The sequence below is a fragment of the Hydra viridissima genome, unplaced genomic scaffold (genome assembly GCF_058129835.1).
Source record: "Hydra viridissima isolate aposymbiotic clone 2 unplaced genomic scaffold, HvirCarnegie_v1 scaffold_17, whole genome shotgun sequence".
Taxonomy (NCBI): Eukaryota; Metazoa; Cnidaria; class Hydrozoa; order Anthoathecata; family Hydridae; genus Hydra; species Hydra viridissima.
The window spans coordinates 53,539-68,058 of NW_028324316.1; the positions used below are offsets into that span (position 1 = coordinate 53,539).

Here is a 14,520-nt window from a genome sequence, read left to right on the forward strand (position 1 = left end):
TTTATTGACGTGGAAAGTAATGGAATAATGCTGCATAACCGTTGTGGCTTTTAAGCACGGTGGAAATTAAAATGAGCTGGCGACACTTTATATTAATTATAAAATAATACCTATTCAAAATTATTTTGACATTAATTTAGCACGCAAAGTCTTCATATTTTAAAAGCAGTTTTTTTTTATGACATATGAGAAAAAGAATTTTTTCAATCAATTTATATTTTAAATAATTGGACCACCTTTTATGCATATGACACGATACTAGAATGGATGTACCACTATTATGAGCATAAAGAGAAGTTTTACTTAATTATAATGAGGACATTAATAATAATATTAAGAAATTTTAATTAGATATAATATTGAAACTCATTAGAGTAATCAACCAGTGGTCGAAGTCGTTATTTTAAAAAACGAACTACTTAAAATGTGAAAAAAGGATTAGAAAAAAATATAGCACAAAAATTATTTAGCACATATGAATCGTTGATTAGAATACGTTGCTGCAAAAGTTTGATTAAATGTTACAAATTGTCAAACATTAATTTTACTTTGGACATCTTTAAACAAAGGGAAACCATTCTTCAAAAAAAAATGTCTTCATATGAAAATGTTTAAAGCCGTAATATTCACCCATGCAGAATTCAATGAGCAAAAATATTATGTTCTCATTACCTGGCATTCATATGCATGTCATACGCATTTAGAAAGTTTTAAATTTTTTCTTTCAAAAAATCTCATTTGTTTTATCAATTGATTTTTTATGTTAATTGATAAAACAAACGAGAGGTCTTTTAAAATTGATAGTGTAAAAACCTTTCTTTTTTTTTGCTCTCTTTTAGTGAATTTCATTAAAGCACTTCACCTAAAAACTATCATGTATAAAATGTATTTTTTAAAAAGATTTTAAAAGTTACATTTTATTAGTTTAGTTTATTCACCTGACAGAAGGATTTATTATTTTTGTTACCAAAGGTTGATTTTTTTTATTACCGATTTTCCTTAAATTTAACAATAAGATTAAATTATCTTATCACTTGGAGTCTTCAAATCATCTTATCACCCAAACGAAATAATATTGCTTAGAAATAAATAAACAAATCCTAATTTGTAATTTAAAAAAGGCCCGGCAAAACCGTGGTTAAGCCCTCTACCAGTCTTTGTTTAGTGAAAATTTTGTAAAACTAATTAAACCAAAATAAAAATGTCTGAAAAAATAACCAATTAAAGACGCCTTACAAAAACGACTTATACCTCCTAAAATTATACATCTCCTGTTATTACAAACTAATTTCTTTATTTTACTTAAACATTACACGTTTTAGAAATCAACAGAAGAATCAAAAAGGAAATCCTTTTTCTTCGGAAATTTTGTCACCAACTATGGAACTAACTAAAAGAGGCATACCGTTTTTTTCCCTTTTCAAATCTGTTTAATCGGCCCGTATTGAACTAGAATTGTAATCTTAGGCAAAAATAATTCATTACTTTTGTGTTTTAAATGGATCATTCGCAACTAATTTCCTTAATGCGGATCATGTGGTGATATTGTTTTTTTTTTTTCCATTTTCATTATTATGAATTGCTGGGAACACCTTAGATACATTTCCAGAGTTAACTTTTCAATGTTAACAAGTGTCATGAAATACTTCACTAAACCACCAAATATATAAAATTTGCTATTGCAGATCTAATATAAATTAATTTTTTTAATTTAAAAAACAATAATTTAATAAAAAATAAAATTTACTTTTTTGCTAGGTTCGCCTTAACTGCATACATACAGTACACTTTGCGTAGTTAACATTTGTGTTGGTTGCTCTTACCTCAGAAAATTTATTTATTGACTAATTTTTTTTATTGTGATATATATTTATCATATTTAAAGTAATCAACAGTTTCTTATAATCATAAAACAATAAACTAATCAACAAGCATAAAAAATTTTTAATTATAAAAAATATGTGCAACTACAAATGCACAAACTTTTTCTATTTGTAAAACAAAGTCTTTTAAAATCGGTTCTTCAAAGAATTTTAACACATCACTAGGAAAGTTTTTAGAACTTTTCTCAATTTTATAAGTTCTCTTTAAGGAAAAAAATATATGCTCCAACCACACATGACAATATTTTTGAAATTTATTAGAATTAACTTTAAATGAGTAGTTTGTTAAAATAAGAATTGCATGCAATCTTTTTATGATTCTTGAGTATATTTTATGGGTGTTTCTTACAAAATTTCTTACAAAATTTTTAATAAAACTTTTATAAAATGTATAAATGCTTTTTTAGCCTTATATTAACTAGTTTCCTGAGCTTCCTGGATATAAAATAACCCATTTCTTAAAAATATTTTGTAAAATAAGCTTCTTTATCTTTGATAGCCCTCTAATCAACCAAAAGTACTCGTTTCGGAATCTTTTTTATTATTTTTCATTAGTTTTAGAGTTGCTCCACTTACCGTGCAAGCTTATGATGATGATACAAATCAGATAGATAGATATTTCACCATCTACCATTGAGGTATCGACATTATAGAGTTCTTGTAAGTTTTTTATGCTTTTATGTTCATACATTAGGTTACATTCTATCTTATTGGTTTTCAAGTGTTTTACGAAGTTATACACATTTTCATGTATTTCTTATTAGTCTAAATAACTGAGAGTGTAAAAATTTTCTTTAAAAAATCGTTTAACGAGGGGGTTTTATTTAACAAATGGGTAGGAAAGTTTTACATAAGCAAACAATTTTCTGCACGTCTTATTAGAGAATAAACAGAAACTGAAGCATCTTTTATTATTATTATAGCTTTGAAGTCGCCCACTTTTTTCAAGTAAAGTGCAGAGTATAAGTTATTATGTCATTTGAAAGCTTCATTTCTTAGCTTTTGTTATGCATGCTTAGCTAATTACAAATATTTGACTAAGTCGCGACATTTGTATGTTGTACATAAGAAAATGTATGGATATTTTTCACAACATGTATGGATATTTTTCACAACATGTATGGATATTTTTCACAACATGTATGGATATTTTTCACAACATGTATGGATATTTTTCACAACATGTATGGATATTTTTCACAACATGTATGGATATTTTTCACAACATGTATGGATATTTTTCACAACATGTATGGATACTTTTCACAACATGTATGGATATTTTTCACAACATGTATGGATATTGGTTAGAAAATCTTTTTTGGATATATAATAAAAACATAACACACTTTCATTATTGTAATATTATAGGGAACCAACCAGGATTTTTCTTTTCGAAAAATACTTTTTTGTAGTGCTTAGTGTATAAAGTTGAAATTTTAATATAAAAAATATTTTAATATAAAAAATCATTCACTATGGAGATTCTAGCTCCTATGTTCAAGCGCCAATGTCTAGGATATGTAAGTGATAAATGCGGTGAGTAGTAGGGAAATGCCGATTCTAGCGCACTGATACCTTTTCCATACTTAAGCTCACCTTTATAGAGATGCCGTTTCTAGCGCACTATTGCCTTTTCAGGAGATGAAATAAATGTTTTTAAAATAGTTAAAAAGTGGGAGTTAAAGTCCATTCAAGTTTTTTAAATAGGTGAGAGCAAATTTCAACATGCATCTTTTTCTTGTCAATTGTTTTTAAAAAACAAAAGTTTTCAATTTTGCAAGGATGATTTCTGTTTCTTAATAGTTGAAACAGCATATATTGCGCACTAATAAAGCTTTTTCTATTAATTTGTTTCGACTTGTCTTTTCCATAATAAGCGTCATAGAGAGAAGAGAATTTTATATAGTCTTTAATGAGTTGCCCCTCTAAGTATTCAATGTCATGAGTTCTTTTACCAGTCATCACGAAATACATATAGTTAGCATTTTCATAGTGATTGGAAAACCCAAGTTGCTTTAAGAGGATGAGAATATGCTCTTTAGTAATTTTAGAATATTTGATGCTTTTTTTATTGGAGTCTACTAGAAGGTTTAAAGCTTGAAATTTGCTTTTAAGTTTATCAAAGACTTCTTTTTGAACTTTGCATTTTTGCTTTCCATTGTACTGTTTGATGCATTTTTAGAAATGGTTAATTCTTGACGAACTTATTCTATTGGAGTGATAGTACTCTATTTTAATGTCTAGAGTATCCTGCTGGCAGGAACATATTAAGCAAAACTTTTTATTGCAGTTATCCATCTCAAAATTTTTAGGGTCTTCATTGAAGCAGTATTTGCATTTATAAAAGTAGATTGGCTTTTGTTCAATTTTAATATGATTCCACTTTTTAGAATTGACAAGTTTTATTGCCATTTGAAAATATTGTCTTAGAATGTCTTCTTTCTCAGCTCTAAATTTATCAATTTCTTCAAAGGGAAGTTTTGTCTGCAGAATGTCTTCATACCTTTGAACGAGATGAATGGTTTTTTTAAAAAAGAAAGCTTTTTCTGTTTTCATACTTTTAAAGTTTTCCATGTCTTTTGCAGCTTCAATGTCAAACTGCTTTAATATTTTATTGTTTAGTGAAATGATATTCATGTTAATTAATTGCTTAAGTAAATCATAACTCAATATACTCTAACAATCAGGACCGAAAAGCTTATCATAATCAACTAATTTAAAAAAAGGTTTATTTTTAGAATTCTCAATAGCTGGAATTTTATCTATTAAAATTTCTATATCATCATCGAAAAACTTAGCATAATCGTCTAAATTTTCAGTAGTCGAGGTTCCTAAAATTTCAATGTCATCATCGAAAAACTTATCGTCTAAATTAAAACAAGGTTTATTTTTATAATGCCCGATAGCCAACGTGTGAATTCCATCTTTCAAAATGATTCTTTTATCATCTTCAGCGCTGAGTGCAACTTTGTTAATCTCTTCAGTGTAAATCTCATGCTTGTGAGATCGAATAATGTTCATTTTTGCAAACTTTTTTACTCCATTCATTAAGCATTCTTTGTAATCCTGATGTTTAATTTTACTTTCAACAACGCTTTTCTTAACACCTTCACACTTTTAATGTTCTTTTTCTTTAAGAATCTTGTAAGAATAGAGCTTAGGTCGAAGCCCGACAAACTCTTCAATTTGCTTTCCTCCTATTTCGTCTTTGAACATGCCAATGACCTTTTTATTTGCTCCAACTTTGAACCCCACGTTTTGAACGGCTGGATGTTTTTTATTAAAGTCGCTCGTGTCAAATCTGCTTTCAACATCCTCAGCAATGTCTTTATAAAAATCTTCAGTTTCGATTTCATAAATAAGAGAGCCCGTGTCAGTCATTAACAACTTGGCACGATCATTATATTTTGGTTTGATATAGTCGTAATGATGTTCGAACATGAGAGTTTTGCTTAAATCCAAGACACACATTCCCAAGTAAATGGGCTTGTTGTAAACTAACTTTGTTTTCTTCATGTGCACGGCAATCAGTTTTTCATCAAAAATGGTTCTACTTTCGAAATTAGGCTTTTTAGACAACTTATTAGCTTCTTCTTTAGTCACCAGTCTCACGTCTACATGATTTTCAATGTTTTCCATCGTATTTCCAAAGACAGAGTTGTTCATAAGCTTAAAAAAATCTTTCTCAAAGTCGTTACTAGCTTTAGTTCTTAAATCAGTGTTAAGATCAATGTATTGTTTCATCCAAAGTCTTTCTTCAAATCAAACACCTCGATGAATTTTTCTAATGTTTAGACCTAATCGTTTATATAGTTTTAAGTTAACATAGTGGATGACATATTTTTCTTTGTTGCTTAAATTCGGAACAATCTTGTCGACTTTGTGGAGAGTCATTCTTTCAGGAGCTAAAGGATAATCATTGTGTTCATCGTGAAGATGTTCAGGATAGTCTAAATCAACCTCTAAAATGCATGGTATGTTTTTCCAGTTTAAAAGTTCGTCTTCAGTCATCCATTCAAATCCGTGAGTAGGAAGAGGCTTACTCATTGCCCATCCGTATAGATTGTTAGCTTCTAAATATTGGATGAACTTAGATGGTTTTGTAGGATCATATGAATCACCCATGTATTTGTTATTAGCAGTTCCAAACCGGTTTGAAATCATGCTTATTCCACCACGTATTCCTTTTCGGATCATGAGAAGCATATCAGCATCGCTTAGAAGCTCCAATTCTATTTTTGTCATTTTTAAGCAAGCGTCCCAAGCTAAATCTGGAGAGGTATAATACCAAGCAGGGTCTAGTCCATAGTGTTTCATGCATGCGTCTCTGAAATTTTCAAGAACATCGGCAAGAATCAAGACGTCAGACACATTGTACAAATCGTGATAATCTCTAAACGTTTCACATCCAAATTCGTTCCAAATGTTTTGAGTATGCGTATAGACTTCTTTTCTAATAGGTGTATTGTTAAGTTTAGAGTAAAATTCTTAGATGGGAGGTAATGCTTTTTCAGAAAACTTTTTAATCGAGTCTACCCAATCGTAGGGGTACACACCTTTTCCTAATAACAAATTTCGTTTTGTTCCGCTATACATTAAATTAAGGTTCTTACACATTTTATCAGCTTTTTTAAGACTTCTATCTTTACAATCTTTGCAATTTCGTTTACAATAGCAGCTCTTTCCTTTTTTATCTTGGCAGCTTTCCTTACACACATCTAATGTTTTACATTCATGAAACACATCTTTAATAAGGTTGTCTGCTAAATCTTTTAATGAGCTAGCCATGAATCTGTAGCTATCGATGAATCGTAACCTTGTTAGCAATTTCTACAATAATGTTTTTTATGTTGGTGTGATGATGTAGAAGAGGACATCAATCGACTTAAACTTTTAATGAGGCAATAATCATTCGTCTCATCGTTTGAAATGAGTAGCAAATCAGCACTATGCTTTCGATTTGAAAATTTAGATATTCTTAAAGGGTAAGGTTTTTTATTTTCATACCCAAAAACGTTGATGCTAATTTCTGGATTAATTTTTTCAAACTTGTCGATTTGATTAAGCTTGACTGGGAAATCAAGTCCTTCCTATTTCAGCTCTTCCGATTTTAGAATCAAGTCTTCGTCAATTCTTTCATTATCTCTATTCTTTAAATTCAGAGCTCTAACGACAGACCATTTAAAGCATTGATCGTCTTTGTTTTTTATATTGATAACCGCCTTTTTATTTTTCAAGTCATCAGGAAGTTCAATATAGGATGAGGCGGTAAGAGGAGTGTAACTAATCATGTTAACATCTATTTTTAAAATTTTAAACACTTTCCAATTAGACCCCTCTTTCCTGTAATTAACAATGTTTTCAAGAACTCTTTCTTTCCATGTTTCAAAGCTCTCTCTAGTACCTGTTGATTCGAGAATAACTTCATATTTAGAAGGAAAAGGAACAGTTCGAATCTTCTCTAATCCTGTAACCATATTTACCTGTATCATTTAAAACATGTTAAAACAAGGTTCGTTTTGGTGTTTATCTCTATGACTTTAATCGCAGCATCTTTAACCATGTTTAGAAAGGCTGCAGGGTCTTGATAACTTACAGAAGGGCTGTAAGAAAATTGCTTGGTAATATAATTTAGCGCATGATCAGTCAATTCAAACTTTATTTGCGGTTTACCTAATACAATGCTTCTGAGAGACTTTATTCTTTTTTCAACTCCGTCTCGTGTATTGCTTACGGTTTTCTTCACTAACACTGGGACGTAAGGATCAATGACTGTAAGCACTTGGTTATAACCATGAGTAACCACATTTTTCACAGCGGTTGTAAACCTTGAAAATAAACTAGGAGAAAGCACAGGCGTTGAATCGACAACAGGATTGTCAAGAATGTGGATCGAAGAGATGAGAGATCTTTGAATATTAAGATTTTACAAGTGAGCTGGTTTTGGAGGAAGAGGAGGCTTTAACACGTCAGACCTCACAACAGGTGGAATAATGGACGGTTTTGGAGCAAAGGGAGGTTGACTCATTGGAGCAGGCGACGGTCTTGGAGCAGGAATCGGTCTTGCATCAGTCGTTAACCTTCAGCGTGGAGCAGGTCCATATCCGATAAAAGGTTTTGTATTTTTAACAGCTTCAATAAGCTCGACTTTTCTCATTTTTGAGATACCTTTGATAGCACGGTCTTCAGTCATCATGTTTAACTCTCTCACGGTCATTCTATCCATTGTTAATAGTAGAAAAAAAAGTTCTTAACTCAAATCAATTTTTAATTCTTTGAATTAAAAATGTCTTAAATATGTCTTGCCGATTCTCTTTCAAATCTTTCTTTTGCCAATTCAAAGATGTCTTTTTCCAATTCAAATCTTTTTCTTGCTAATTCAAATCCTTCTCCTAACAATTCAAATATGTCTTTTTCAAATTTAAATCTTTTTGTTTCTAATTCGAATTTTTCTCTTGCTTTTTCGAATCTTTCCATTTTAAAACAGGAATGAATTTTCTTAACTCAAATTCTCATCCTCGTATGCATATTCATAAATATTATATTTAGGATCAGGTTCAATCTCAAATCCCCACTTGCAATCTTCTTCGATCTCTTTTTCGATCTCTTTTTCGATCTTTTCTTTTATTTCCGAACAATCTAAATCATCTGTCTCATATCCAGACTCATCCGAATCATACGAATCATCCGAATCATCCAAACTAATAAAATGATGAGTGTTAGTTATAAAATAAAAGGCATTTAATTCAACACTAAAATAGATAAAACGTTGTTGACCATACTCATCAATAAAATACAAACGATCTCCAAAGGAATGAATAAAGCGATTATTATTTCCATCATTAAAATAATTACGACCTAATAGTATCTTCACCGAATACTGTTTGCTCAATGGATCAATCATAAAACATCGGTGTTCTTATTCATCGAGAAAATAATAAAGACCTAATACTTGATTATATTTGTTTAATGTTTTAAGCAGCAAGAGTGCATGATCTCATTTCTTCAGGCTCATCATCGTCTGACGAGGAATCATCATCTGACGAAGAATCATCCGAACTTTCCCCTCTTCCATAGATTTTTTTTACAAATTCAAATCTTTCTTTTGCTGCATTAAATGATCTTCTATACATATTAAAGTCTGAACTTGCCATTTTAAAGCTTTCTTCTGCCAATTCAAATTTTTCATTTGCTCTTTCAAATCTTTTTATCTACAATTTACATATTTCCATCTCAAATAAAAATTTTTCTTTTGCTATTTTAAATCTTTCATTTTTCTTCAAAAATCTTTCTTCTGCTCTTTCAAATTTTTCTTTTTCCAATTCAAAGCTTTCTTTTTCTCTTTCAAATTCTTCATTTGCTCTTTCTAATCTTACTAATTCCATCTTTTTTAAAACAAGAATGAATTTTCTTACCTCGAATTCAATTTTTTAGGTCTTTTCACCGGCCTATCCTCCTCAACATCCTTCATCAATTCGCTCTTATCAATCAGATGGTTTTCTAAAGCCAGCATCAACAAAGACAATTTGCTTTTAGACGTTTGAGTGATGTTGTTTTCTCTCAGCAGCTTTTTAAGATCTTTTTTCGTGTACCTCATTTTTAAGAGGCATAAAAATTATTAATAAACAACGTTCATCTTTTTACCGTCGGATTTAATCCTGAGCATCTTATCAGAAATGACTACAGCAAAGGCTTGAGTACCAGCAGGAACGTTTGCATTAAAGAATGCCTTGATTTGAACGTCCAACACGGTTGATTTAAATCTTGCTGCCTGCTTGCTTACATCAAAAACAAAGAGAGGGCAAATGTATCTGTAGTTTAAACCGGTCGTATTAGGTTGAGCTGCAATATCGTCGATGCCGTAAAGTTTGTTGTCAAACTTGCACGCGTCTCTATAAGCCCTTGAGAATTTGTTGTTCTTAAAGTCCAGGTCATAGTTTACAGCAGGATACCTTTCGCTGTTTATGGTCACATACATGTTTTTAATATCACAATGATCAAAAACGGATGGATTTCGGTCTTGACTGCCATCCCTATTGGTTTGGAATCCAATCACGACATATCTTGGTCTCTCGCTAGAAGATCTCGCACTTAGTCTCCAACTAAATGTATTAGCCACGGGAACAGAAATGGTATCGCATTTTCTAGACTTTAACGATAATGGAACGTCTACTTTAGACTCGTTGATTTTGTAAAGGTTGTTGCTTTCCAAGAGAGAGGGAGTAACATGAGGCATAAACAAAGACAATTTAGTCAAATCGACTTTTCCTGCGCCTGTAGCATTAGCTTTAAATATGGCGCCAGTGTCGCTCTTTCTCACAAGGGTTAGAGTGTGCTTAAAACCAAAAAGAACTTTGTCGTAATCGTCGCAAAAACCAAAAATGTGTTTCAAAGGAATGCAAAACGAAAAGGTTCCTTTATCCACAGGTTGCTTAATAATGTAACCGTGTCTGTTGATAAATCCAAAGTTATTAGCAAGATCAGCATCCATGCATGATACCGTTGTTTGCAAAAGTAACCGCATCTGTGTCTGCATAAATCGCCCCATCTGCTTTAGTCAGTCTTCCTTCAACCAATAGATAAACCTTAGAAGGAAGCGTAAACAAATCTTGCTGTTCAATATTAATTCTTATCTCTCCAGTGTTGTTTAATATGGTGATCACAGGCTCATACTCGTGAAACTCGAATCTCTCGATTCCTTCATCAATCATGACTTCTTCTGTAAAATTTTAAATCTCGGAGTTTGCCATTTTTTATATAAAAGAAAAAAAAATTTTTTTATCTCCGATGTTCCGAAGTTCCGAACGCGCGTCTTTAGATTATTTTCATGCCATTTCCCATTTTAACCAGGCCTTGGATTCGAATGGCGTTTTTACGACTCAAAGAACCTCCCACCATGGAATACTCGTCTACAAATCCAGATTTTGTAGCTGGAGATGTTACCAACTCTGAAATAATGTCTTTGTTTTTCTGAGTCATTTTTGGTGTTCATGTCTTGACATACACCTTTTCAATGACCTTCTTGCCTTTATCAATAGCTACATCTTTAGCAGTGGAAATGGCTGATGAGGCTAATTCTTTTCCAGCAGACTTGGCAGCCGTAATCGCTTCTCGTCCCAATTCGCTTTTCGCCACTTTATGAGCCAAAGTCGACGCTGCTCTCGATGCGCTCGACGCAGCCGCTCGTCTCATGAAATTTTTAAACGTTTCAAATATACCGCTTCCACCAATCACGTGTTTTCTCACATATCTCTTTCTGTAAACGATCATTTTTTATAAGCAAAAAAATTATTTTGCAATGCATCTCTGAATTGATTTGTACTGGTCTTTTCTAATCACCTTTTGTCTTAGCAGCTCATCACATATGCTCACAGCCTCGTTTCTGGAAGCCGTGTTTCCACTACGACAAGAAGCAATAGTTAATTGAAGCTTTTCTACTAACGCATTCGGATCGCTTGGAAGAACGACAATTCCATAACCTTTTTGAGACTTGAGATTTTTTTCAATAGGAATAATAATACTATTATACTTTTCAATCTCTGAAGCTCTTGGCTTGTTCATTCTTGGATCTGACTTTACGGCTCCGCTATCTACCAATATTTCCGAGTAACTAGCCAAATCTGTCACGTCGAAATTCTTTGAAATATTTGGACTAGTCATCAACTCCCAAAGACCTCTTGTTTCTTCATACTTTTTACCTCCGACAATCATATCATCTCCCTCAAACAAAACACCTATTTTTCCAATGCTATATTGACACTTGTTTCTAATCAGTTCAAACTTGTTCTTAAATTTCTTTTCCCTCTTTTATTCTGAAGACTCAAATGCGTCGTAGAAATATTGCCTAAAGGAACTGTTTCATCTATAGCAGTAGACTCTATTACTGGCTCTATTACTGGTTCAATCTTAGACTGAATACTCTCTATGACCTTTTTATTGCTCTCAGTTTGCTCACATCCGTCTGAAATTGAGAATCCATCAATTTTTCATTCACACTGTCTTGACAAAGTTTATTTCTTCTCGCCAACACCTCTTTCACAATCTCATCCCGTTTATTCGGGTTTTGCATTTTATAAAAGGTCATTTTTTAAAATACGCAGAAAAAAATAAGCGATCTTATTGTCCCTTTTTAAATAGGTTGTTAAACGTTTGAATCGCGTCTTCTCGTCCTTTTTGAATCAAAGACTCTTTAGTCAACTTATCTATTCCTTTTTTAGCTTTTGATCTTATCTCCTCCACCATCTCTTTAAACTTTTGAAGCACTTCCAAAATCAACTGAAACTCAGAATCTTTTATTTCTCCATCCACCAATGCTTTTGAAATATGGTCGCTGATCGTGTTCAATTTTGTCTCTGCCAAAACTTTAATCTTTTCATGTTTTTCCGCTTTTAACGACAACTTTTTATTCACTTGCCCTCCAACAATGGATAAAAAACCTACTCCAATAGCTACACCTTCACAAGTAATAGCTGCTGGGTTGGCAACAATCGTACTCAAAAGACTAATTCCAACCGTACCTAGAGCTATGCATAACACTTGCATTGAAGTGTCCACATTAGATATAATTCTAAAAGCGTGATGGTACTTTTTACTTAAATGAATTCTCTTTTTTCTCTCGTTGTCCATCTCCTTCTGAAATTCGCTTATTTTTTAAGTCGATAAGAATGACATTTTTCAACCTCAGTGGGAGCCGTAGGAAGACTCGGATATATTTCTTTATAACTTTTTTAATCCATTTTTATTAAGACAAAAAAAATAATTTTTAAAGAAAATTTACTAAGTACAAGCTTTCGCCTTTTTTAACAATAACGTCCTTGTCGCTTTTGTTGTAAATATCCATAAAGATCAGATCCGCAGGCTCTGAAATCATCATAATGTTTTTGATTAAAATAATTCAACTTTACATTAAGACCATGTCTCAAATTCACCAACGCTATCCCCTTCTCAATACCAAACATGAACAGAATCTTTTGCTTAGACAGTCGAATCAAATGAATATCTTTTTGAGCAAATATCTCATATCTCTCACCTACTTTTAACTGAGGGTGCTTTAAATACTTGTCAAGAACAATAACGCATTTTTTCCACTCTTTCTTTTTATCATAATGAACTCTTCTCACACACTGCATCTTTTTTATTTAAAAAATTATTTTTTTATGCGTATAAATACGCTTGTCCGAGTAAAAGGTAAAAGCTTCTGGATTGACCCATTGAGCATCACCTGAGTTTAGCGTGGCAACGAGCCTTCTTCCAGGTGCAACGCTGGGCATGGAGTCTGCTTCTCCGAAATTTCTGTAAAAGGAGATGGTGGTGATGGAGTTGATGGAAGCCGTGGACTGATACAGCAGTCCCGTTGATTTGTTGTTGAACGAGCTTATGTTTGATCCGTTCCATGAGGACAAGTAAAAATCTTCTAATCCGGAAGAAGAGAAAATGCATTTGCTGTCGCTGTCAAACCCAGGGAAAGTAGTGTAATTATTTGCATTGTATGGAGTCCAAGGACTGAGCACAGTTCCATTCCCTGGAGGTAAATTTCCATCGTACATTCTCACTCTTGATTCCCACCAGTTTCCAGAGGCGCCGATGATGTGCATTCTGATCTATTTCAAAAACACGCCATTTCCACGACCTTTGGATCTTATCAAAACGTATTCGTCTCCGTAAGAGGTTTGGAAATATCTGAACGCCCTCGAGTACAATTTGTAAAACGGTAAGGAGGGTGGAATGGAGGAGAGTGTGGTGATGAAGGGCTGAATCCAGTAGGTGATGGCTGAAGCTGTTTTGTTTCGCAATACAGTTTCGATGCTTGTGTTGAAAGGCATGTCAAGTGTGAAAAAGCCTCCCAAAGAAGTGGTGCTGTATAAATTGTATCCCTGCAAAGAGTTGGCGTAAAACGGTCCTCCAAGAGGAGAGAAGAGCAAGTCGCAAGCGAGGGCGGTTTGGTCTATACCTACGGCATCTGTGATTTCTGAATAATTTCCCACGTTAATTTCACCGTCTGTATGAATTCGAATAAAAACGTTTTCAGGAACAGACAATCCATTAGTGACGGTTCCGTAAAAAGCCAACCACAATCTTCTTAAAATTCCAGGTCCACCAGAGTAGGTCAAAACAAAAGCAGCATCAGGAAGACCTGCAGCCACCGTTTGCGATTTTAATCCTAAAGATGTGAATCCTGATCCTGGAACCAAGCCTAAAAAGTTTGATTTTTGCGACAAGACGTCCACATAGCTTTTTGTCGCTCCATCTTGCGCATTGGTGGGGTTGGTCACGTTAATCAATTTGTGAGAGTTCAAATCTAAACCTGCATTTCCAACTGTCGTTCCAGTCCCTTCTATCACGTGAGTGTCCACATAATTTTTCGTGGCAAAGTCTGAAGACAATGTGGGCTCAGCCAAATTGGTGAGTTTGTGTGATGTCATGTTGATGTCTGCGTAAGAAATATTATTGTAAGCGACTTTGGTGTCCACGTAGGATTTCGTGGCAGCGTCGTGCAGACTAGTAGGATCAGTGACATTGATCAACTTGTGAGAATTCATATCAATGTCTCCCGTGATAGTGCTTGACCCGTCTGTTTTGATACGCATGCTTGAACTGACGTCCACATAATTTTTTGTGGCGGCGTCATGAAGAC

The 14,520-nt window shown here is 33.2% G+C and overlaps 1 protein-coding gene across 1 annotated transcript; it reads right to left on the reverse strand.

Annotated features, from left to right (window-relative positions):
- Positions 1-9,504: 9,504 nt before the first annotated feature.
- LOC149876884 (uncharacterized) lies at positions 9,505-10,410 on the reverse strand. The gene has a single exon (XM_090074789.1). The coding sequence runs from the start codon at positions 10,408-10,410 to the stop codon at positions 9,505-9,507; it is 906 nt and encodes a 301-aa protein (XP_089930915.1).
- Positions 10,411-14,520: the final 4,110 nt, after the last annotated feature.